Below are 26,556 nucleotides of genomic sequence, written 5' to 3'. Positions count from 1 at the left end.
GTTTATAAAACATCCAAGTTGATTGGGTGCTTGTCTTCCCACAGCTCCAGAAGCTGGCTGTCTCCCTGGAGCTGGGTTTCCATCTGTCGGTGGCTTGGCGCAACCTTCCCGATGCAGGGCCAAGCAGGCAGTGCAGGCAGGTCGTGTCCCACTGACCTTGCTCCAGCAGCTGCAGGTCCGACACGAGGGCTGTCTCGGCATCTGTCAGAGCCGTAAAACGAATGTCTCCAAGATGCAGAATTGCTGAGAGAATCACAAACAGGTTCTCCACTTCCTGCATGTGTTTCATGCACAATTAAAGACAAAGAAGAGATCTGTTGGGCACACTGGTGAAAGGCAGTGCTCTATTGAAATGCACATTCTAGTAGTTTACATCCTTGCCACTTGCTAAATTAAAAAGTATTCATGAGATAACTATTAACAGTAACTTCTGGATTTACAAATCAAACTGGAATCCATATAGGACTTAAAACAATACTACCTTTTTAACTTTTGTTTTAATATAAATCACATTAACTACTGAGTTTAGAAACATTTTTACAGTGTGTGAAAAAACACTGAGATATCTTTACTGGATGAATTATTTCTGCAAAAAATAAACGTATCTTCTCCACAGAGAATTTCTGTTAAGACAAATTCTCTATCTGGGAATAGCAAGGTCTGTTTTTTCCTCAGCCAACTGCATTCACAAGCAAAGCATCTAGCTTTAAATTACAGCAGGTTCTTGGTTTCTAGCACAGCTTTTCCTACCAGGATTGGAGAAAGAAAAGATCGGAAAGAAACAAACGCAACCCCCTTGCTCGCACACTTACCCCCCACGATTGCATGCTACCTTCAGATGTCTCTAATGTTCTGAAGTAGAACATTATGTTTAAGGGCTATTTTTTCCTGGCCTCATTACTACCACACCAAGAAGAAAGCAAATGTTTTTGTTTCTTTGCTTGTTTTAATGTTTTTAAATTCAAGCAAGTAATTAAAAAATAAAATAAAATAAAAAGATCTAAGACACGGAAAACGAGTGTTCTTCGATGTTTTTTAAAGTCGGTTATGTAACAATGGTGTTCCTTTAAAATTATAAAACAGGAAATCTGATATCCACCATATCATTGCATGGCATTACGTATAGCAAAGTTACTCAAAATATTTTTTGAAAAATATTATATTTAGAGCCTGATTCTACTGAAACAGTAGAACTGACAGCAAGTCCCACTTACTGGAATTTGCAGGGTAAGATTAAAAAATACACTGCAAATGAAATATTTTGACAATACATTCCCTTTACTCTCTGGTGTCTGCAATTAATTCTGAACACATTAAAACTAAGTTTGGAGAACTTTTCATTTGTTTTCAGAAGCTACAGGTAAAAAAAAAATAAAATTTTTTTTTTAAATGCATAAGTATTTCTGTGAAACAGACTACAGGGCGTTTGATAGTTTGATTCCTGAAATTATACTTTAAGATAAGAACTTCAATCTCATACTATGTGAGATAGATGTACATAGGGCAACAGGATATTTTTCTGTTTCACAATCACAAAGTTGGAGATTAAAAAAGATATCAAAACAAGATATCAAAACAACCCAATACGATGTTGCCCCTTTTTACAGGCAAACTTTGAATAAGATAGCTCTTACCACAGATGAGTTGCCACACTAATCTGGCATTCACACTAGGGTGATACACCCTGCTTCTTGCTCTTAGGCAAGATCAAATGCCATATTAGTAAAGCATAGTTCTTGCTTGTTAGCTTATTCAGAACTGGTTTGGGGATGACTGTACTGCACTGACTTGCAGGAGGGGGAAAATAGCTGTTTATTTTGGTGGTTTTGGTAAGGTATCAGGTTTAGTTCAGGTTCCAGAGTCTCAAACACATTTGCATTGTGTTCTAAGATGCATGTCTCCTCAACTTTAAGACAAGTTTTTTTATAGACATTAAGGTACTTTGTAGGATTCCATTGAAGACTGTTTAAGAATATTTATGCTGTTCTTCAAAAAGATAATCTATTATTGAATGTGACTAGACAGTAAAGGAATAATACACACAAACCTCTCCATGTATCTCAGAAGTAATGGGTAGTAATTTCAGGAGACATGTTTTACCTACATTATCTCTTTCTAATATCCAGCACAGGAAATCAGCCTGCAGTACTTTGGTACTCCACAGATATCTAGTTCACTAAATGATTATTCTGATGCTACTTGGATATAGAGGAGTCTTGAAGCTTGTTTATGCTTCTGAGATGCAACATACCTTCCTTTCAAGAACTCTAGAGGGTGGTGAGGCACTGGCACAGGTGTCCCAGAGAAGCTGTGGATGCCCCATCCCTGGAGGTGTTCAAGGCCAGGTTAGATGGGGCTTGGAGCAACCCGGTCTGGTGGGAGGTGTCCCTGCCCATGGCAGGGGGGTTGGGACTTGGTGATCTTCAAGGTCACTTCCAACCCAAGCCATTCTATGAACTCTAAGTGAAGTGAAGTGCTGGATCCCAAATACTCCATTTTTCTTGTACAGTTTTCTCAGAATGTTTCTGCAGGCTTCCAAACGTGATTTATTCTGCATTCTACTATTTAAGTATGAGCCAAAGCCTTTCATCAATGGAACAGGAAGATTAATCAAAGAACTAGAGATGAGCTATCATCTGTGAACACTGGGCTAAATGCTGGGTTATTGGAAAAGCATGAAACTTCTGCTACTCAATACTACAGGTGCAGAGCTTGAGACGTAGAAGTGAAGAATAATTCTGTTAAATATGGACATATGCGTTCCACTTCATACATAGCCACATGAATATTCATGAAAAGAAAGAAAACAAAACAAAACAAAACAAAAAGAAACAAAAAACCACCACCATTGTTTCGTTATATTAAAAGGTGGCAGAGGTTACCAAAGAACATTTGTTACTACCTTAACTAGGGAATACAAATAACTATATGATGCACAATCACTGCAGAAGTTACTCTACCTCACACCTCAATAACAGCTTCAATACAGGGTCACAATCTTTTTGCTGACGATCCTTTTTTATTACAAGCTTTGCCCATCTGTCATCTCTTATGATAATCTAGCATACTGTCACATAAACTTTTCCCCAGCTTTTTTCTTATGGTGCTAAATATCATGTAGGGGTGAAGAAAAGATTTTACTTTTTTTCTGAAATTACTGTTGCTTACATATTTGTTTTGTAGAAGTGTCCCAGCTATAGTGTGCTAGATAGCATATATATATATATATATATATATATATATATATAAAATATGCAGTCTGTTAAATATTCTAGTATCTTGAAGGGAATTACACAGTTTATATAAGCTCTTATACTCAGCCCTCCATTTCTTCTGATTCCCCTCACACCTCTGTCCTCCAGAACCTTTTCTTGATGGATTTTCCAAATTATCTTCTTCGTTAGCATTTTAGGATTGACAACAGACATCAGACCTATCTTCTTGTTGCTTTCTGGGGGTTAAGTCAACTCTTTCAAGTTACCCTGCTCTAATTTTATTTGATAAATACATATTTATTTCTTTTCAGGTGTTGCTAGCAAAGGCATTTGGAATGTGTGTTTCACAAAATTAAAAGGGACAGGAAGATAATCAGGAAGGGGAAAAATTCCTGTGGGTTTTATGAGGTTTCTGTCATGTGGGATTTGATTGTTTCTTTTTATCTATGCAATTTAATTGTTCAGAGCATTATATCTTGAAGCTGTTTTGTGAATCTTTAAGAATGAAAAAGATTTACATTGTTGGTGCTGTGTCTAATTAAAAGTGATTACAGTAATTTCCCTGGAGTGAACTAGTACTGTAAATTGTTTCAAGGTCCTTACCGACAGAAAAAAAATGGAAGACAGAAAGATGTTTCTTTCCCCCACAAAAGGTTATCAGTGACAGTTCCTTATAACCTGCTTTCAACTAAGTAACACTAATTTTAGCTGTAAATAACATAAATTTGTGTAACTTACCAGGCTATTGAATCCCATAGCACCTAAAGCTTGTCTTAACCCAGCTAATTTCTCCCTGTTTTGAGGGTTGGCTGTTAACGTCGTCTCTTCTAGCGCATTCTGGTTTAGATACCTGCATAGAAGAAAACAGGCATATTTAGTATTTCAATGCTGGTGCAAAATCAAGTTATTGAGGTTAAAAGACGACTTTTCTCCTCTAATCAGAGATTCATCACATATTTCTCAAACTTCAGAGGGAACAGTACTTGTGACAGAATGCTCCTCACTTCTTTCCTTAATTTCTTGCTTAATTTCACATTCCTTGAATGCCGATATTAAATCACAGACTACACTTGTGAAACTTCCATGTATATAGACAAAATGCAATGAGTAAATGGACAAAAATTCACATTTCTTAGCCAAGTGAGATTGCTTCACTTTTGTGTTCAGATTTTTTTCCCTTTTTTATCTCAGAAAGAGTCTTAAAAAAGAAATCATTGTGCCTCCCCCAGCTCTCAACTTTAGCCCTATTTGTAAACTAAAACTTCAGATTTAATTTATACCGCTGAGATTTTTGCCATTCTTGCACTGCCAGAGATTCCCCTTCAGAAAATAAATAAATAAATAAATAAAAAATTGAGGAGAGCCTTGATAACTCTGGCTTGTTCAAACTGCCCTCCTGATGACTAGGGTAGGGATCAGCTGTTATCTGCCTGATCTCATGATGATCATTCACTCCCCTAGCAGCTGAATGGGGTGACAGGTATACTCAGCCTTTCTTAGAATAAAGTAGTACCTGAGTACATAGAGCAGTAAGTGTACAACCCTTATGCTGCACACTGTGAAGCAAAAGTTAGTTCTAAATCCTTCCCAAAAATAACGATTTGAAGAGACAAACAGGAACATCTAGTGCAGCAGCTAACTCATGGGGAGGAGGGAGGAAACAGATGGATGGATGGAGGGAGGGACAAACAAACAATTTAAACAAAACAGAATTTAAACAACAAAAAAAAGAATAATCAAATACTATAGTACAAAAGACTAGGGAAAAGAACAGCAATCTAACCTTTACAACAATCCATTGACCCTCTTGCAATGTATCTATGGGCCAGATTTTTAAAAGTATTCAAGTGACTTCATTAATCAAAATCACCAAGAATGCACTGACTGAATAAAAGATCTGATTTTTAATTATGTCATGCTGACATAAAAAATGTCATAAAAATGGCAAAAAAAAAAAAGTTTTCTTTTAACTTGACTTGATTTCTCACGTAAAGATTGGAAAGTACGGTTTTAATTTCTGACAATTCATGTTCACAATCCTATTCTAATTGAACTGCGAAGGACACCGCTCCAAAATAAAAATGTTATCATTGCGAGTTTGGCAAAGTTCTTGTAAAGGTGGTATCTCTCATAAAGGTCGTCTTTTTTGTGATGTAGCTTTTAGAAACAGGTGAAGGAATAATGTAATATTCACACTTTTCTAGCCAATAGTGAGGTTTACAAGATATACAGGATGAAAGGTACTGTGCATTTTTAGTAGATTAATACTGGATTTACCAGCGTGGAGTTAGTTTGGATTGATATTGTTATAAGTTACCTCAGCATGTGGTCAGAGAAAGAATGATGGGAAAAACGTGTGCCTGGGTACATAAGCAGTTTTTGCACCCACAGGAGAACTCAGCTAGCAGATATTTCAAGTACAAACAAGCCTCACATCACAGTGGCTAAAGCCTGTGAATTAACACAACCTTTGAGAACCTGGTGCTGTGATCATCACTGCCAGAGCCCTGTACCATTTCCTTGACACTACTAAAACATGACTTTTTTTTCCAAAAATGGTAAATACAAAATGATTGCACATCTGTCAAACTAGCTGGAGCAGATGATAGAGAGTGCATGCCACATTTACGTTTTTTTTATTTATTTTTTTTTCTCACATTGTCTGTATGTTTCAAAGGAGGCTAGAATAAACCTGACACTGAACCTGGCACAGAACACACTGGCATAAAGGTTAATCCAGCAGAAAATTTTCCATAGTTCTGAACTGCTGTGTGAGCTTACACCAGCTGAGTGCTGTGCATCATCTGTCTGTGTCATTTTCGATCTGTAATTAAGAGATTTACAGCAGCATCTATTCTGCTGTCAAAACATCCTATTGTTGAATGGCTGGAAAAGTTGGAAGCTTATGGCCATTCTTTCAAAAAAGGCTCCTCACTGGTGTTCTCACTGAAGAACCCTTTGTCTCTTTCTGTGTACCGAGCAGGAAATACATTTCCCTGTCCTTGTCAAGAGAATATTGTATACCTTTCTTATTTAAGCAACCCCACGTAATTAGCTCAGTTTAGCTTAGCTAAAGTGCTGGTGGATATCACTGCAGCAAAAAAGTGTGTGAACACTACCAAATCATCACAACGCAGGCGGCAGCATAGCAAAAGTGACCCAGAATGTTCACTCCCTTGGAGGAACGAGCTGAGTTGTGATACGAACCAACATGTGGCAGTTTTTGCCTTCAGCATGAACGTTTCTTGCTGATATAGCAGGGGGGCAAACTGGGTACCCGCCAAACCAGACGCCTGTGGCTCCATCAACCCGGCAATAAACTGCAGCATCTGCCAGGACATGCCTGTTGGAAGACAATCTGACTTTCCCAGCATAAATCTCCCGAAGTTTTAATCAGCAGATGTGCTGGTGCACTCAGAAAGGGACGTGGTTGGACTTTTTGTAAGGTGCACTTGAATTTAGAAACAATTTCCCCAGTCTAAAAGCAATGAAGTTCTTTCGTAGCATGTCATGAGGCCCACTAGTTTTCCAAACTATTTAAGGACTAATAAAAGATGAACATTGCGTTAAAGATATGAACATTGAATTGTCATATGCTTATAGTATAAAGTATATGCTTACTAAGTGTGGATTAATTGTGTAGAGTACTTAGAACTGTTCACAGATACCGTACAACTCCCCAGAAATTTATAAAATGTACAGTGTAGCAGAGCTACACCTCTTCTCACCTTCAAGCCCCAAAGGAAAGGAAAAACAATTTAAAAGGCTCGAGACAACTTTAGTACTACTAATATTACTACCATCTATTAATATGTAAAAACGAGAGTTCAAAAACAATTTTAAATTGTTGCCTCTCCTCCAAAACAAGGAAAGGGAAAAGAGATGTCTCATGGTGTTAAGTCCTATTACTAATGAAATAGTCTTTCACTGCAGACACATCATTATTCCATAAATTGTAATATTTTCTTAAATCTGTAGAGCTTCTCTCTCATTTATAGAGAATTTTTGTCTTTTGACATTCAAGTGGTCTGGATAGAATTGCATTGCTACTGATGAACAGGGATTAAATTTCCATTGTGAACCTACCATGTAACTTTGGCTTATTACTTTTACTTACGTATTTGTTATTGTAAGTTATGGTGCTGTAGCCATCATATTAATGAAATTTTATGCTGTTACTAGATTGTGTGCAATGTTCCTGTAAGTTTCCAGCCAGGTAGTCTGTGATCAGATGCAAACCAGAGCTGGTGAATCCTAAATTCTTTGTTACTGAAAAATTGAGGAACAGAGGTGCTACTGCTATACAAGCCAGAGGTGATGTTCCATAATGCCCAGTGCATGTAGGCTGCACACATTGTGGTCTTACTGACTGTTTTTTTTTTTTATTAGCCTTCCTACAAAACTGCTTATCTCTGAGTGTGAATTCATTCTGCAAATGCACATTCACATCTTTACAGTAGCCTTAGAAAAAGTTTCTCAGATTGTGGCTGAAGCTGAGCCTTGTAGTGGAAGGTAGCTGCTCGGGCAAGTGATATTTATATCTCTGGTAGAAGTAATGAACTAACCTGCCTATGCAGTTCTAATAATTAACTCCTTTCCACTGACTGTCTACCATCTGTTTAAATGCTACCATGTCAACATTTGCACTGGACTAGTACTCTTGACAGACAGCTTATCAGCAGGCAAAAAAGTTTTATGCACATGTGATCAGCAACTGTTTATTTCAAATCAGAAGAAAGTCACTGATCCATGAAATGGGGTTATTTTAAGAAGATAAACTAATCAATAATTGTAGAGAACAGTCACTATGAATAAAACAATGCTGCAAAAGACATAATTACTCAAAAAGAATAAAGGAGGCTATCTACACAGTTTTTCTTTCTGATATTTCTTCTATCAGTTCTAATTTACAGCATTGTAACATTCTCATCCATTCCAGCCTCCCAAAGGAGGAAAAAAAAAAAATAAGACTGTTTAGCTGTTTAGAAGAAAAAAAAAATCAATGATAGCATTTTTTCTGTATACAGATTATCATAGTTTATAATTTCAGTTTATAATTTCTCAACCATCATTGGAATGAGATAGATCAAATTTTCAGGTAAGGGTGCCAAAGAATGTGAAGTGCTAAGTGTGACATTAAACTCTTTTTGTATTAACTGGCCCCAAAAGTTAACAATTATTGTTTACCTTATCATTCTCATTAGAATTGTTACAAGCCATCATCAATGGTACGAATTTCGCACATTTATACTTCTCTGCCAAAAACTCAGCAAAGCAATATTTGATTTGGATTGAACTTAAATTGATTTATTTTCTTTTGAACTGCAACCCAATAGCATTTAGTATCAAATGAAGTAATCTGCCTCATTCAACACAAACAAAACATGTCATTTCATTTCCTTACATGAAACACAACAGCAGTCAAAAGTAGGACTCACAAAATTCTTACAAAAGGTGAAAGTGTATTTTTATTCTCAGTCTTTCCTATCAGAATGTTATGCTTTTATAAAATCTGTTAAGAGATAAAAAAATAATAAAATAAAATAAAATAAAATAAAATAAATAAAATAAAATAAAATAAAATAAAATAAAATAAAATAAAATAAAATAAAATAAAATAAAATAAAATAAAATTTGCTAATTAGAGAATTTATTTCAGAAGAGGCTACTCATTTTTTTGGTTACTGTCACAACCAGCAGGAAAGTCAGCACAATACACAGGAAAGATAAGGAGCTTGCTTCCCCACTCAGTGTGTCAGGCAGTCCATTTCAAAGTGAGTTCAAAGCATTTAGAGCATGTGGAGATACTGAACCTTCATGTCTCAAATCCCTGGTAAGTTCTGCAACTTTCTGCTTTCCTTGTGGTGAGCCAGAATAGCTTAGCACAGTCAAGAACACCACAGCCTTTCAAAAATAAGCTTTTCTTGACTTTTGTAAATTTAGTCAAAGCAAAGGCAGAGAACAACCACTTTTTGGCCATGGATTTACTGTCCAATGTTGCAAAGCTGGTCACATTTTAATCAGAATTTGATGCATCTATCAGCTATAGTCATCGTATCTACAGACCACGGTTATCATGGTCTCTCAAGGGAAGTCTGAACTGTTTGATGTACATCACATGTCACATAGGGAATTTTTCTGATCTCCAGAAAAAAAAAAAGGTTGATGACTGATATTTTGCCCTAACCAACTGTTTAGACAACTACCGTCATAAAGCACTTCAGGCAGTATTGTTTATTCTTGTTAGCTGAGAAGAAAAAACTTGGTCCCCGTGACTGATCACAAAGTCAGATGTTATCACAGGGACCCTATGGTAGTAAACCTTCCTGAGGTTTGTTACAAACTTTGATATTTCACTAATAGAACAAGTAACACATTAGCAAAACACTATCCCAACACCTAACCACTTTACATTTGTAGAATCCAACACTGGAAATATTTTTCTCTAAGAACACACACTTATGTCATGTGTATAAATATACATTAATGCTGTTTATCATACAAAAATATACAGTTATTTATAGTGGTTCAACTAATATCTGACAGTGAAGCTGTCTGAAAGAGATTAGCAGGCAGCCTCTGCTTGATCAGAAATTCCCTTTTGTCAGGACAGTTAAAGTTGGGTTCCAATTAGGGGAGAAGAGGAAGCCTGTTTTGCCAGATGGACATTTCTTTTCAGAAGGCTTTTCTGAAGTAAATACATTCTGTCATGAATAATTAAGAGAATTCTTGGCGGGATTATATCATTAAGTGGTTCTAAATCACTATAAAATTTTTGGTTAAAGCACTATGATGAAAGAAAAGGATTTTTTTTTTTTTTTTTTAGGTTAACATCTAGCTGCTTGCTACTTGGTTCCTTTCCTGACAGAGGCTGAGTACTGTCACATCTGAATTTTGTCGTAGAGCTTGCAGGCTTCATACAAGGGAAACATAACACGAAGATTAGTTGTTAGTCTTGAAACTTTACAGTATTTGAATTTAAGTCAGTTGCTGACTGTAAGTCAGCCCAATAAATGTTTGTGGTAATTAAGGATTTCATATATCACTGTTAAAGTCTTCAGCAGAAAAGCTCAGGGACCTCCTGAAGCCCCTGACAAGATCAGTTATCTTATGAAACATACTGAACTGATTTCTCACTTACGTATTTTTGAACCTGACGGAAATGGTCATTTTGGCCCCAGAAGAGCGAGAGACCAAGAACAGGTAGGGTCTTGAACAGTTGGAGACATTATCCTGACCTTTGAACAGCTCCTCAAACACAAAAATCAAACTACCTGGCTCTTACAGTTTTCTTATCACAACTAAAATATCTGATGACAAATCAGTTTTATTTAGAAATTTACATTGTTTAAAAACCAATGATGGTGTTCTAAACTCAGGAAAATCTGAAGTGTCAGAACCCTACCCAAGTATGTATTTGTGTACTGCAATACCCCTGCTTAGGTCAGCAACTCTTTTCACTAGTTTATCTGTTAACCCCAGAAAACGTCTGATATAACACTGCCTCAAAAAGTAGTTGTTAAAATAGCACAGCCTTATTTTTTTATGAAAAGGAAAACGTCTTCTCACCTTGGAAATAAATATTTGTACAATTTCTAAATAGTCCTTTCTAAAGCGAGATAATAAAGTTTAAGAAAAACTAATATTCACAGTTTACCAACAGAAAAAAAATATATTTATCTAGACATTTTCATAACTTTCTTTGGACTGAAACTGACAGAAGACCACTTCTGGATTTTTTTTTAATCTTCGAAATAGCTGGGGGTGGGGAGGTAGGGTGGTGGCAGAGGACAAAATTCTGGAATTTAGAAATACATATCCCATTTGAGCTGTGTCAGTAATTGTCAAGATTTGTGCTGTGACTGGCAACAAGATCTCCATGCTAATTCTACTAAGTTTGATTTTGCATCTAGATTATAAAAGGCTTGTATCATCTGCACAGAATTGTTTATTCATAATTCTAGCAGGATGACTAAAAATAATATTTTCTCACTTAAAAACAGTAAGGGAAGATAAGATTTTAATTTTGGAAAATTTTACTGGGCTTCCAGGTAAACATGTATACTAAATGAGCTCAACCTAACTTTATTTAGAAATTAGTATTTACATTGTATGAACTGGGAAAAAGATAGGGCTGAAACAGTCACCATGGAAACTTTTCTTATTCCAAACTTCACCCTGAGGCTGAAGAGGTAAGTTTCAAGATTTGGGAATAATAAAATCATGTTCCTGGTAAGAACCAGGAACATGAATGAGAACACAGCCGAACTGTACTGGCATTAGTGTACGAATCAGTAAGTCCTCTCTTCCTTTTGTGTAGCTGTTGCAATAGATTTTCAAAGAACCTGTCTGTTTGCACAGCAGATCCTGTCTAGATACAAAGAGTTGGATCCAATCTCTGGAGGCCCCTTTCAAACCAAGGGTAAAGGAAAACAATATTTTTCTCTGTTTATGTTCCTTTAGCTGGTGAAAGGAAAAAAAAAAAAAAAAAAGAGAGAGAGAGAGAGAGAATGAAAGAATAAAGGCCTGAGAAGAGTGGAATGTCATAATCTGCTCTTTTGTGAGATATCAGGGTATCTGGTTCCTGTGAGCAATTACGACATTTGTACTGTGCTTTCTTCTTCCAAACCATTTGACTATGTGTCAGTTCTCTGCTACTGGTATTTCTCTACTTTTCTGAGCTAACCCCAGAGAAAAAGAATAGTATCAACTCTTATCCTAGCACAACTGACCACACTCTGTAGTATATTTACTTTGGTAAAAGGAGTCCAGGATCAGCGTGTAAATAATTTTCACCTGCAAGCAGCTAAGAATAAATATTTAACATAAACAAATAGTTAACTAAATACAGGACTCTGTATCAATACTTACTTGTGCAATACAGGCCACTGCAGATGATGTCATGAATCAGAAATGAATCCTGGATTTTGTCCAAAAATCCCTCATTTCTTTCACAAAAATGACTTACAAATAAAACTAATGTTTACTTAATAATTCAAAATAGCTATTAAAACTGTGATTCTGTTACTTTGTATTTACTTATTTATACAAGCCGGCTCATCTCCACTTTCCTGTTCAATGTGACGCTGTAACCATGTGGAAACCTGTCATGCAGCAGTTCTCCAAACCCTTTTGTGCTGTCCAGTTAAAGAAATGCAGAACACAAAAATGAAGTAAGACTGTTTCAATTTATCATCCTCATCCTCGATATGATTTCCTGCATACCTCTACCACCACACAGAGCTGTCCAAATTCTTTGTAATTGTGCTGACAGGCAGCAAAAAGAATTGGCTTGCCACTTGCTTTGCATGATCTGGTTGACAAGTCTCAGCTTTATAGGTATCTCGTAGGCAGGCAACACTTTACAGGCAACACTGTGTTTATATCCTGGAGGAGAACACATCACTTAGACCAAATGGATTCAAATATGCCTATTTGAAGTATTCATATGCTTCTGGTGTTGTAAAGGCTTTTATTACAGTTTGACCTTAATTAAAATGTGTCATTTAAAAATGCACAAATATCCTTTCTGTGTTAGCTTCTATAAAATATTGCATCAGTTGTTCTAAAAGCACAGATGATACACATCATGAAATCACATTTAGTGTTTACAGGCCACTGGAATAACAAGAAGGAAGTAAAGGGTTTTTTTTCTTGCCAGTTTTACATGTACTATGAAGTAGGAAAATTTATTGTACTACTGCTTATTGTCCCAATTCAATGAAACATTTATGTGTAACTAGTTTCAAACCTGTGCTTCATCCCACTGATTCTACTTGAATAGTAGCATAATAAATGTTAATATGAAGTAGAATCAGAAGTTATAGCTTGGCACCCTACTTTGCACTCTGACTCATTATAAAGGGGGGAAAAAACAGATGAAGTGTTTAAGATACAGAGCAGGTGATAAGTGCTGGAGTACTGGAGACCTAGTCCTCAAGCTGCCCTAAGCATTACCTATATAATTTCCAGGCATATCTTCATGCCATAGATTTATTTCTGCACAGTGGAATGCAGAGGTATTCCTGAACTATACCTATATGACCTAGGTATAGTTCATATAGTTCTAGGTATAGAGGAAAGCACAGTAAGTGAGACTAACTACCTCAAAGGGACTACTGGCCCTATAGTAACTATAGCACATTTTGCTCAGCATCATTTGAGGTGTCTCTGCTACACTCCAAAATGAGCCACAAAGACTTACCTTTTAACTTTACCTATCTTTAGATAATATGCCTAAAACAAAGCCAGTGTTAATTGGACTTTTCTTATTACAAAGTCTTAAATCTTCATTAATTGATGCTTTGTTGCTAGAAAATTCTCAAGAGGGTCAACGTCATAGGAGGGTAAAACAGTATTTCATAATCAAGTTCCAGTTCTAACACAATCAATATGCATGTTGTGGGTGTCATTTAATGTGACATTGTATTAAGAAGCATGGATTAACAAACTAAATCCCTTCCTTCCCCTTATTAGTGCTGCCCAATGAACCATGTACCTGCACAATCATGTGAAAAGCGTGTGGTTTTTGCCTGTGCAGTCTGCATCCCTCCTTCCCATCCAGCTCAGGGTAGCAACGCTGATTAAGCACAGTGATCATCACCAAAAATTCAACATTGCCAGCTCAGTTAATTTTTACTTTAACCTAAGCAGAAATTGCAGTTGCTCACATGTATTTTAGTTCCAGATGAAATGTTACCCCTTATACTATCAGCTTTCTAAAAACTAGGTCAGTTTACTGTCCTCACTTTAAACATTTGTGAAGTGTTTCTCTGAAATGCACCATATTTTCCTACAAAGTTAGCTGTCCCCTGCTACATCCCAAGTTTTAATTTAGGTATAACTAAACACTGAACTTAAGGACTGTTTTACCAGACTGAGAGTGAAGGAGTTCATAGCTTTACATATGTTTTCAGTTGTTGTTTTTTTTCAAAAATGCTGGGACAAAGGGTATTGAGTGTATAAACATTACCTTTCAAAAATAAATGCCAATAAACTGGCCTACATTTTCAAAGTTGCAGAATAAGAAATTACAACCAACATTTTTACTTCTTTAGATCTGTCATGTGAATGAGAGAGGACAATGTACACTGCTTAGTGAGGAAAAGCTGCCTTGCACTTAGCACTGTTTGATATGTAAACAGAGATCAGATAAAGACAAAACAAAACAGTTGACATCAATGAAGTAAACGACATTTACAGAACATGATAATGAATAGCTTCTAGTTGCGGTGTGCGTTGGTAGTTTGTTGTTGTTGTTTTTTTAAGGGAAAAGGGGCATATTTTTATTGCCTTTTTTCTTCTGTCTTCAGCTTTTAAACCAATTCCAAGATGAGCAAATTTTACATCATTTGAAATTTGTTGTGCAGTAGCACTGAGCTGTAATTACTGCTATGTAAGTGTACAGATTTCTGTTCATGGCTGGTGCAATAAGGCACCAAAAACTGCATTTTAAAAATGTTTAAAAATGTGTTGATGTCAGTAGGTAAAGTATCAGTACAACATTAATTAGTTAAACACTGCAGACAGCTTTGGTGATAGCCAGAACACAGCTCTTGTTTATATTTTTCTAAACTAAGAAAACCAAACATTAAGATACATCTTTCGTAAATTGGGCTCAGTATGGAAACCTTACTATAGTCTTATACTATTATTCAGTAAATATTTTTTCTCTGATGTTTTCATAAGAAAACCTCAAAACATTCTGCAAGAAGTGCCCCTGTACTATTAAGTATGTAGGTTTTTACAGACAACAGATATCCTCAAATGGAAAGCAAAAAGATACAGCTTGGACTTTATTCTCAAAATGCCAAATGTCGTTAGGCTAAACTCAAGCACATTATCTTTTAATTGTATTGATATTCCTGTGGAGTAGACTTAAACCAGAAACTCCAGCCCACGTTTCTAAAATTGCTTGAAAGTGCAATTCCATGATAATTCCATTCAAAATAAATAAATAAATAAAATGAATGCACACAGTAGTGAATCGAAATAGGATTTTTCACAGCCACAATGAAATGTAAAGAAATAATAGAGAATACATTGCAATGCCTGTTTCTCTTATTCATATCATTCGGTATTATAGGACAGAATCACTCAAGAGATCACAAATCTGTGAACTTTACCAGTACAATTTTGAAGTTGAATATACACTAAATAACAAGCGTGATGATGATGATGATAGTGGTGATGATGGCAAAGATAAAAAACTAGCAAATATTGAGCAGTGATGAACACATAAAGTAAATAAGTCAATCTGCATGCAAGTGCAAACTGGTCTAATCCATGTCCTGAAATGCTTCAGAAATTGTGTGTGAACTTTGTTCCTACAACCAAGAGTTATTTTGTACTCCTGTGTTCAGACTTACTTTGGCACTAGTTGCCAGGTAGTTTATGAGCCTCAAGGGATTTCTCCACCAGCATTTGCTACTTCTTTAATGCTGATTCATTAAATAAAGCTTACTGGGTTAAGAGCCACAGTATCAGATCTACAATTCAAAAAGTGCTTTTGGTATCTGCTTGTAAGAAGCACCAGAATCCAGTTAAAACATTGCTAATACACTTCAAACCAATTTCATATAACTGCTGACTGTAGTCCCTGGATCAGTGTCATATCATCTTGTTTACAATAAGCCCTCTTCTTCCTGTATATGCAGGCATGGCTGTGTGTATTCAAGTATGTATCCTAAACAAGTAATTCTGAACAGTAAGATCCCTAACTTGGACAGAAAAAGTGAAAGTCACCCAAGTCACCAGTTCCTTCTGAAATACTGAGATACATCCACTATTAACACAAGAACAAGACATTTTTAAGAAGCATTAATAGAGCATAATATAAATAATCAATAACAATTTCCCTCCCATGGGTTATGAAAGTCTCACACAACACATGAATATAAGTTGGTGAAGTACGTAACTTTACCCACTTATTTTAAAAAGCAAGAATATTCATTTTTCTACTTTAAATGGAGTAAGTATGTATGAGTTTATATATGTTGCCTATTTAGCAACTAGCCATCAATAGTCTTTAGTGAGGCTCCTACTTCTCCAAAAGCCATAAAATTACAAGACCCTGAGCAAAGGGCTCAGTTACGGTGAAGGCACAGCTGCTCTCCCCTGCTCAGCAGGGGCTGCCAGCCTCCCTGCCCTGGCACCCAAGTGCAGAACTGCCAAAGATGGGAACAGGGTGCATGCATGTATGTGTTCCTCTGCCACCTTCTTGGCCCTACCAGTACAGTCACGCTCGTGAATGAACTGCTTCTGACATTGAAACTCCCAGGTTGTCTCCCATTGCCTCTTGTAAGACAGAAAGTGCTAGAGACCAATAAACAGTATGCTCAATGAACCTAAAGCAAATTTTACAGGCAGCACGTTGAGGACTTGATTGAAGGGCTGCACCTGGGCAGGTTCTTTATGCTACACTGAATTTACAATGTATAAAAGAAAATGACCATCCCAAATCCAAAAATTGCAGATTTACCTCCTTACTTCTGTGGCTCGTGCATCCAAATAGGACAAAGTCTCTCCTGCTGAGTCTTACTGCTAAAATCACACTGTGTTTTGCACTTTTTGCAATCTAGTGCTATAGAGAAGCTAGGCTTGTATCCAAATACACTTGAAAATGAAACAAAATGGGGTAAAAATAAAATAAAGTAAAACAAAAATAAATTTTAAAAGAAACACAGAAGATGATGGCAGAATGAATTATGCCTTAGAGTAGCCCTTTGTTTTTTTCTAAGATATGCACGAAGCTAGAAAGGGAAGATATTGGCATGGATAAGAATTGCACGTTGGAAAAACAGGCTCCACAATAAACCGTGGAACCACATATTTTGATAATATGTTCCTTGTTCTAGTTTTGACTTAACAATCAACCTAACACTGTAAGATACCTGAAGTTAAGTTCACCATAGGATGTATTTTGTTGGATGGTGCTTCACTCCGTTCCTCTTAATTGTTCCGTGGCTGAGAAGGCCTCTTTAGCAGGGGACTTAGTCTTGGAAATACGTCAAGTTTACATAAAGGCAACTAAAATATTGTGGGAAAGTAATCACTGAGATGGAAATGGGGGAAAAGTACAAGTACAAATGCATCTCTTAACAGTGAATCTGATTTTTCCAGCTGCACCTGGAAACAAAGACAGGTGACTTACACAGAAGAAAACACAAATCCTCAGAATCATTAGGAAAAATTAGGAAAAAAAAAAATAAGGTGAAATCTCTTAAACTAGCAGTTTTAACCCAGCAGTATTTTAGACAGGAAAGTGATAGAAAATAAAGCCCAAGCTAACAGTGATTTCAATAGAAAAACATATCAAAGGAGGATTATACAGACATTTTCTGAGTTCTATTAATTACTGAAAGAATTTAATGACATAGGACAATCCCCAATTGTTTTCCAGTAATTATTCTACTGAATTAATAATTTTCCTGTTTAATGTTATCATTTTCGTCATTCATTTTTTACTGTGAAAAGCCTCAGATTTTTTCCTTCAAGAAATTGGCACTGTAATCCTCATCTTGGGTAGTAACAAAACAGATCATGAAACTGGCGTCAGCATACCAGTATCAAAATAAACACTGCAATTGCTTGTAAGTTTAATATTAAGCTGCAATACCAGCTCGGTAACCTGACTTTTACCCATTTAATGGCCTGGAAATGCTAAAATTTCATAAAGGTTAAAGTAAAAATTAGAAGGTGACAGTATACATCATAAACCAGAAATTTTGCTTTTCTGTAATGACTATTTCAAATGCAGTTTGTTTCTCAAAAAGTACTTGTACATTGTTTCATTGCCTGTTTCCACCATCTTAGTCAGCAGAAATTTTCTACCAAGTTCTTTATTTTAGAGGACTTTCTCGATTTGCAACATTCTTTGCTCAAACTAGATTTGTTCTAACAATTTTCTCACCCATATTACCACTCTTCAAGAAATGTTGAAACTTTAGATCAGATGAGCAGAGGTCTTATTAGCACAGATGTGTCACAGACCAAAATGATGTGTCAGGAAGCACAGAGTCTCCATGTTTCTTCCCTGAAGCCCTCTGAACTATTCCCAGCTCTCCTTGGCGTGTCTCCTTGTCTGATCCTTAGTTCTGTTTGCTCAGATATTTAAAATGCATCTCTCTCTTGTTAGACAGACTAGCATATATGTGAAAATCATTAAGCATCCCTCCCAAACAGTACTATTTTAAATCTGTTGAATGCCAATCAAAGGTGACTCAAAAATATTGACACTATACTTGAAACAATATTGTTTACCTTTGATATCAATCACTGAGCACATCAAGTTTCATATGATTTTTGTTGCACTGTAGTGAGCCGCAGCAGCAGCACTTTGTACTGTGATTCAAAGAGATGTGTCGTAAATGAGAGAGAGAGAGAAGACCCTCACCCAGAACAAAGTAGCTCCACAGACCGCCTGCGTGGTGGTGATGCAGTACAAGATATTCCTGGACTCTTCTGTCCAGCACTACACTGCGTAAAATCATTTTAGAAGCCAGGACTGATGGAGCTGCCATTGTTAGGAGCTGTATAGAACTGAGATCCTAACAACCTCTGGTTGTTAGCACTCAATTAACATATTCTCAATACTTAGCTACATCTAGGATGACAAAACTCAATTTGAGGATTTCAGCAGGAATCAAAAGAAACTGTGACTAGCAGCAACCTGACACCACCGGGTTTAACGGTGTAGAGCTGATTTTGAGCTATGCTTAATGAAAAGAATAAGGAAAGACAACCAGGCTACACTTTGGGTCAACCCTTTCTGACCTTCCCAGAGGGAGAACGCTAACAGTAACAGTGAAGTTATTCCAGTGAAGTCAAAAAATTCAGGCTAGCTCAGGGAGCCCAGCATGTGCAGCCAGCTCAAACAACAGTGAGAGGTATCATCTCTCTCCGATCTAACATTAAGTTGAGATGAGCCACGTTCAATGACTGGGGCCGCCGTATGCCAATAACAATTTCTTAAATGACCCATTTCTGACTGGAAATTCATCTACAGTAATTGTATCAGGATGATTTTAAGAGTGACTTTTGAAATATAAATTGCAGAACTATATTATCGCTGTAGATTTATGCAATGTAATAGCTAAGTGGTTTCAGGAGCTGAATCCACTGAATCTCCCCCCACATAGGAGACGATTAGCATCCTAGTAAAGTGCAGAGACATATTTTGTACTTAAACTAAAAGCCAAATGAGCTGCTCTGCCATTTTTATAAGTGAGTAATCACATCTACTTTTAAACTAGGATTTCTACAGCAATTTCATCTTTTGGAGCTACATCCATTTTCACTCTGAAGTGAAATACTGGTGGGCTGCCTAAACAGTCAGCATTTAATTTCTTCAACAGGGGACCAAATTTAGCCTCAAGATATATATATATCCACAGATCTCTGGAGATTTTTCTTTTTTAACAAAAGGTTGAACACGGCCCAGAAACTTTAAGGTGTAAGGTATTCATCAACAGAATTCACAACAAGTTGGAAAGTCATCTGGTATATATTATATTTAATTTTGCATTTTTCTTTCTCCATTTCAAGCAATTTATTCCAAACAATGTTTTATTGTGCATTTAGTTTTCTGCTAAAACTAAGACAGATGTATGTTCTGTCTTCGGTAGATTTACATGTACCCTATAGTTCTCAGTGCTCTTAATTACCAAGTTTGTTTCTTTCTCTCGGATTGAACAGATTTCATTTTTTCCTGCCTCCCACTCTTTATCTTTCATGCCACAGACAGATTATTCTCCTCTTATTTTCTGCACATGTTTCCATATCAAGCTAACCCCAACGGAGACAATAAAGACAAAGCCTCTCTCAATCAAAGAAATAGCAAATGATCCCATGCCAAGTCAAATGAAGGAATGTAAGTTTGTAGATTATAACTAAACATGCAGAAGTAAACAGGCTACAGCTTTAAAAAGGCAAAAGTCAAAGTGGTTTTATATGGTCTGACGTTATTTTTTCTGTTCCAAACAGCTTACTGACACCAAGAGAATGTAAAATATCAAAGATTACCGGTTATCTGAGTTCCTTTAGGATAATAGAGAAATGCAGGGAGGAGTGCCTCAGCTTTACTGTACTGCTTTATGAATACAATTTATTCCTGAAAACACATCTCATTTGTTCATTTACACCTTGTTAGTTCTACACATTCAGCTTGTTAGAATTATGAGCGAGAGAAAAAACATTGTTGAAAAGAGAGGTAATCATAATGAATGATTTCTTTACCTTTGAGAGTCTGCCAGTGGAGTGCTGTACACCCTCTGCTACTATTCAATCAATATGTATGAAGAATAATACAATGAAGAGGGGTTTGTTAACATCAGATGAAGGAAAATACCCAGAGGAATATGAGTTTCAGATTTACACTCTCAAACAAAGCAGAATTTCTATAGCATTTATTCTGAAAGCCAGACAAATAACAAGCCCGCTTGGGACCTAAGACAAAGACACTGAGCTAAGTCTCAGACTTATTTTACTACCTTTGTTTTGTTAAATAAAAATTATTCTTGTATTTCATGTAAATTAATGATTACCAGCCACCATTGGAGCTATATTTTCTTAAAGGATCCTTTGAGAATAAAGCAGTAATGCTATAACATACAGCTAATGTCAGAATTGGAATAAATAAATTAATCATCAAAATCCAAGGCTAAGATACCTCTGCTTTCAAGTTCAAAAATAATATTTTGGATATCTTGACATGTAATTAGAGTGCAAGTGTGCTCTTATGTATGCAACTAACCCAAATTCAAGATGAACCACCCAAAACAACTGCATAGCCAGATACTCAAAACAAATATTGTGAAATAAAGTTAATAACATAGATGTATACTATGCATGAGGTTTACATATCTGCAAACAGAGTAAGAAACAGCTGCTTAATTTGCAAAATAAAGCAGATGACACAAATTAATATTTCAGTTTTGTTTTGAAAACCTGAGCTATGATCCTGATTACATCTTCTGTAATTGCAATACCTCCTAGAAATGTATTGGATGTAACAACCCACAAATATCTCATATAAAGAGGGGGTTTAAGGTAGAGGAAATTGAATCAATTTTCAGAAAGATATAATTTTTGATTTAACACCAAGCACTATTTGCTGAATATTAAAGTATAAAGATATAATTTTAGGGAAGCAGTTTTAGTCTATACAGTCCAGGTATCATATCTGCCCTGCTAAAGCACACTGAGAAATTTGTTCTGTACACTAACACACTAATAGACTGCTTAGTGTTCCACTTAATTTCCATTAAAATCTGAGAGTTTACTCGCCTGAAAGCTTACCTCAATAGAAGTGAAGTACAAGAATAAGAAAAATTAGATAAATTAGACTGCAGAGTAACTCTTTAAAGGGGAGGGGGAAGGGGGGAATATGTAAAAATGCCCCTGATTTTGTTAAACTGTTGTATTTTTCAATCTCATGTATACTGGAGAAAACACGCACTATGAAAAGCTCAGATTTCATTGGATTCAAATAAAATTAGTTCTGATTAATAAATAGCACTTTACAACATGAAGACATATTTTAAGAGAACATACAGTAAATTTTCTGGTGTCCAACCTCAACAAAACCAGGTGAGTTAGTCAGGATTATTGCTATGCTGCATAACAAATCACATACGTCAGCCATTTACTGGCATTGCCTCTCAACCCTTCCTCCTTTGAAGTGAAAAGAAGAACACTGATGCTTGAAAATCATGCTCCAAGAGATTAATGGAACCTGAATTTCAAAGAAGGAATAGGACAAGAGAAAGAGAGCTGGGGGATAAAATGTTCGTTTTGGTTCAACTCCTGTTCATTTCTGGGAAAGAAAAAGAATAAAACAAGTTCAATAATCCCATGAACACTGTTTACTCAGAAAATATGTATTAATGATGAAGACATGGGAAAACTGAAAAAGGTAAGAGTACTGAGGTAAATGATACTACCAGTGTAAATAAAGGGGAAGTGGAGAGTGAAGTTATAAGGGGGCAGGGAAAAACAGAGAGTGCAGTGTGAAAGCACATTTTTCTGGCATATGTTCCATATCCAGTTGAGAAGGTTCAACCTCAAAAAAAAATAATCATTGAACAAATACAAGGTAAAGAGGGAAAGAATAGATGGTATGCAACAAATAAAATAAACAAAGCAAAGCAAATAACCAAAACAACAGGAAAGATTTAGACAACTCTTTTGATGTTGAAACGATTCCAGATATAAAACTCACTGAAGCAAGTTTAAACCTGCTTCCTCTCTCCATTAGCTTTCTAATAACCAGCTGGTATAGTTTAGCTGTCAGACCTCACTGCAATCTAAGTAAATGGAATTGCCTCATTTTGGTCAGATTCTACAAAACTTGTCCTTAAAATAGTACCACTGATTGTGAATCAAATTTCCACAGTAATATTGTATGACAATAGTTAAAAAACAAACATTCACAGTTACAGCTTTTCTCTGGACAGTTGAAATGGAACTAAACCATACAGTGAAGATGTAAACTGATTGAAATGTCTACCTTTTGTTACTTGCTATGATGTATCAAAAAAAAAAAAAAAAAAAAGTTTTTAATTTTACTTAGGGCTTCACCTGTCCATATCCGCTTTTTGTACTAAAATAAACTCCAGCAGAATTCCAACTGAAGTTAAGAGGATAATTAGACTAAGGGGAATACAGTGATGCCAAATTTTCCAACTCTGGCTTAAGTCTCCCTACTGAGTTAATAATCTTGCCTCAGCATAAGCAGAACCCAATACTTCACTTTTCAAGAATGACAATTGTGTCTTTTCAGCATGAAACACCAAAGAGGCCCAGCTTTTTAGGGAAAAGCATTTCCTGAATATTAGAACTTACTTGATTTCTCCCATCTGGGATCATAAAAAAAAAAAAAAAAAAAAAAAAAAAGAAAAACAAAAATGGCACATTTGTTGTGCAAATTTTTCATCTGAGTACAGAGGCTTAGAATTAAGATTTAAGCAGTCCTTAGCCCTGTGTAGGAAGGCAAAGGAGATAAAAAGAATAAAAATAACTAAGACCGCAAACACTTTAAAAGTGTTATTTCTTAATGAAGTTGACTACACAACATGAACTAAGAGTGGTCAACAAAATCACTGTAAAAAAATAGTTTTGCTTTTTTTTCTATAGTTTTCTGAAATACAAAAATCTTAAAACGTAGCTTATCTCATTAATTTGTTCAAGTTCCTGCAATTATTAGATTAATGAAGCCAAGCCAAGCTTGCAGGTAGCTGGAAAGTATTGCAAACTTTTTATTCAATTACTATTGAGCTAGTCAATAATGTATACTCCAGGCTGCATATTTTGGAAGTCTAATTTAAGAACCTTGTAAAGAATCCATCTTTTGGAAAAAGAATACACAGTGCTTTCTGTGAAGGTCTCTTCCACTTCATAACAGAAAAAAAAAATCCTTAGGTATTTTCAGAAAAAAAGAAGCAGCTTAAAAACATTGTCTACAGTTTTTATACTTTTCTTATGAAAAAAATGCAGACTATATTCTATTAGTGGTTTAATATTTACTGATACTGAACCCTATCTGAGATCCTTACTTTTTGACAGCCAGTGAAAACTGAAATACTATTGAGTATGGTTACTTCTTTTTTTCTTCAGACAGAAAACACAATTTCACTTATTTAGCTTGGATACTTATTAACTTACACAAAATAATGTGCCAAGTATTGCAGATATTACAAATAATGTGAATAATAGAAAAAAAAAAGTTAAATCAAATAAGTGAATTTTGCTAGTCTTCACAAATTAATTATTTCTTATTCTCAATTGCCATTAACTTCCCTGTAAATTTGTGTAGCTGCTACAGCCCTCGATCTCCCATGGAAATACATATACCAAATTTATTTTTCTCTCCAGCTGCTCTACGTATATACATGTACATATATGCTTTAAACTTACATACCCCCTTATCATAGATGCTGCTGCATTGATTTCAACTCTGAAGCATTTTTTAATGCATCATCCACAACCATATGAAAACTTCAAGGACATCAGATTTTGGTAAAAATTATCTTAATTGATGGAACAATAAAGTTCCTGATTAACTCCCTCAGGTTTTGAAATCTGGGTTCAAAACCGGATTTTCACGGCATGGCTTCTCCCATTACCACATTAGTTAGAAAGTTTATCAAGCACACTTGAAAAATCTTTAAACCTCAATGGTCCTTTGCACTCTAGGCATACTAATATACACAGCTTGTGCTGTATCACTGCACTGTCTTGTAGGTACTCATGTACTTAAAATGCAAGCTTTTTTGAGAACAGCAATGTGCTGGTTTTGAGAACAGACTTCTGCTATGCGCAATATAGTCAGGACAGAAAAACTTGCACAGTAACAAAAAATATGGATTTGTTCAGTCAGAACATGATTTATTATTATTATTATTGTTATTGTTATTGTTATTATTGTTATTATTATTATTTTAAGAATTTAAGAGGCCTTTCACAAGAGAAGAGACTATCAGGAAAACAAACAAACAAAAAAAAACAGAAAACAGAAAAATGGGATAAAAATCTAGAGTTTTCACTAAGTATATTTTTTTTTCCAATAAATGCCTATATATGTGCATGCACACACAAATTCAGGGCATATTACTTTAAGACACCTGGAATATAAGAAAAAACATGTCTTTGAACCTTTATGCTTTAAAAATAATTCTAATGACTGCAGAAAACATAAAATCTTTTTTCACATTAATCTGCGTTTCACCTCTAAACCCTTCATGCTGTTAATGCAAAGTGATTACAAGCAGAATTTGTTTTTTTAATAAGTAAATTTTATTAGACATGATATTCAATTTAACTTGGATACCTAATGATGAATAACTTTCTCTCAGTGCTCCAGAGATACTCTAGGAAAGGTAAAACTTTTCCTAGAACAATTCCAGGATAAATATTTGAGAATTAACTTTCTAATCAACATTCATTACAAAAATATGTTGGAGTAGGCTAATGGCAAGATGATGAATTTAAGATACTGCCTTTGAGAACCACTCATATATAGTCATTCAGTCTTTAAAATTACTTATCCTCTGTAAAACATCAGATGCACTTCTAAATTTCAAGTCCTTTGCTCCTGTTTTAGTAGGGTGGTCAATGTTAAGTACAGGAAGATGAGCATAAAGACAGTAGAATCCAGTGATAAGTTATCTTATGATTATATGAAGTATGACTTCTTGTAAGATTAAAAAGTAGGTTGGGAAAGGAAAAAGAAGTGGGAGACTGATTCAGGTTTTTCCTCTTCTTCATTCACTTTCTTACTAGGAACTTAAGTGCCAGAAGATCCATGGCAAGAAAATCTGAGGGGTGACAAACTTCAAATCTTTAGCTGAATAGTTGCCAAAACAGCTGCCACATATTGAAAATGTTAATTAACTACAAGTTTATAGGATTATTTTATTTTACAAAAGAAAATACATACACTGAAGAAAATATACATATGCAAAAGTGAGCAATTAATAGTGATTTCTGAAGGTTTAGCTGGTTTTTGATAATGTGGGAAAGCAGATTAGATATTCATTAACACTAATTGAAAATTGATGAAGGACCTTTCACATTTCTGTCAGGGCCTTGAATGCCCCTTGCCTCCTCAAAGGTTTATCTGCCTGGGCTGTGCAGGAAGCCTTGCTGGGACCCCCCTTGGCTCTGGAGCATCTTTTGAGTTTGGTTGTGACCTGAGCCGCAGTCAGCCAGGCCTGTGCACAGCCACGGACCTCCCCAACCCACCTGCGTGCTGACATCCCAGCCTGGCCTTGGCCCATTGCCATCCCTATGACCCTGCCCAGCCATTCTGGTCACCAGCATCTGACCCCAGTGGCCCATCTCTGGACTTGCTGGGTGCTGAAGATCTGTGCTGGCTGGTGAGGGTCCTACCCGACTGCCACCCCCAGATCCTCTGCCCACACAGGACAGCACCTACCCTGGCTCCTCTCTGGCCATTACATGGAATTGACTAAATCCTGAAAATACCACTAGAGACAGAGGACTCAAAGAAGGCAAAGAAAAACTGTATCTATTATTTGAGAATGATTTTAAGGTTCAAAAGTCTCCCCTGTATGTTTTCTGTGGATGTGCTTGAGAAGAAATGACATTTAAAGATAAGTAGAACTTTCTTTATTTGCACTGAAGAATTAGTAAGGGGCTACGGCCAGAGAAAAGATGACTCTTATGGCCATGCAGCTGCAGGGATGATAAGCTTAACATCTCCTGTCACAGCTTGTCTTCCCTCCCGTGCCCATACATTTGCAATGGAAAAGTGAAATACAGACAAGGAACCTCTGAGTCTCATCTTTACCTTCCTCCTTCATTTAAATACAATAAATGCCAC

At 36.0% G+C, this 26,556-nt stretch overlaps 1 protein-coding gene across 4 annotated transcripts in view; it reads right to left on the bottom strand.

The window, feature by feature from the left end:
* MYO16 (myosin XVI) overlaps positions 1–26,556 on the bottom strand; it is a 378,556-nt gene that overhangs the window by 131,315 nt on the left and 220,685 nt on the right. For all 4 annotated transcript variants that reach the window (XM_027444352.3, XM_072031861.1, XM_027444351.3 and 1 more), the window contains 2 exons: positions 3,954–4,065; positions 157–274 (listed from right to left, as the gene is read on the bottom strand). In XM_027444352.3, coding sequence (XP_027300153.2) covers positions 157–274; positions 3,954–4,065 — 230 coding nt within the window. The remainder of the gene's footprint in view (positions 1–156; positions 275–3,953; positions 4,066–26,556) is intronic.

This window comes from Anas platyrhynchos, chromosome 1, assembly GCF_047663525.1.
Source record: "Anas platyrhynchos isolate ZD024472 breed Pekin duck chromosome 1, IASCAAS_PekinDuck_T2T, whole genome shotgun sequence".
NCBI classification, from domain to species: domain Eukaryota; kingdom Metazoa; phylum Chordata; class Aves; order Anseriformes; family Anatidae; genus Anas; species Anas platyrhynchos.
Note: the sequence above shows the minus strand (reverse complement) of the source record. Positions and strands in the feature narration are given on the sequence as shown.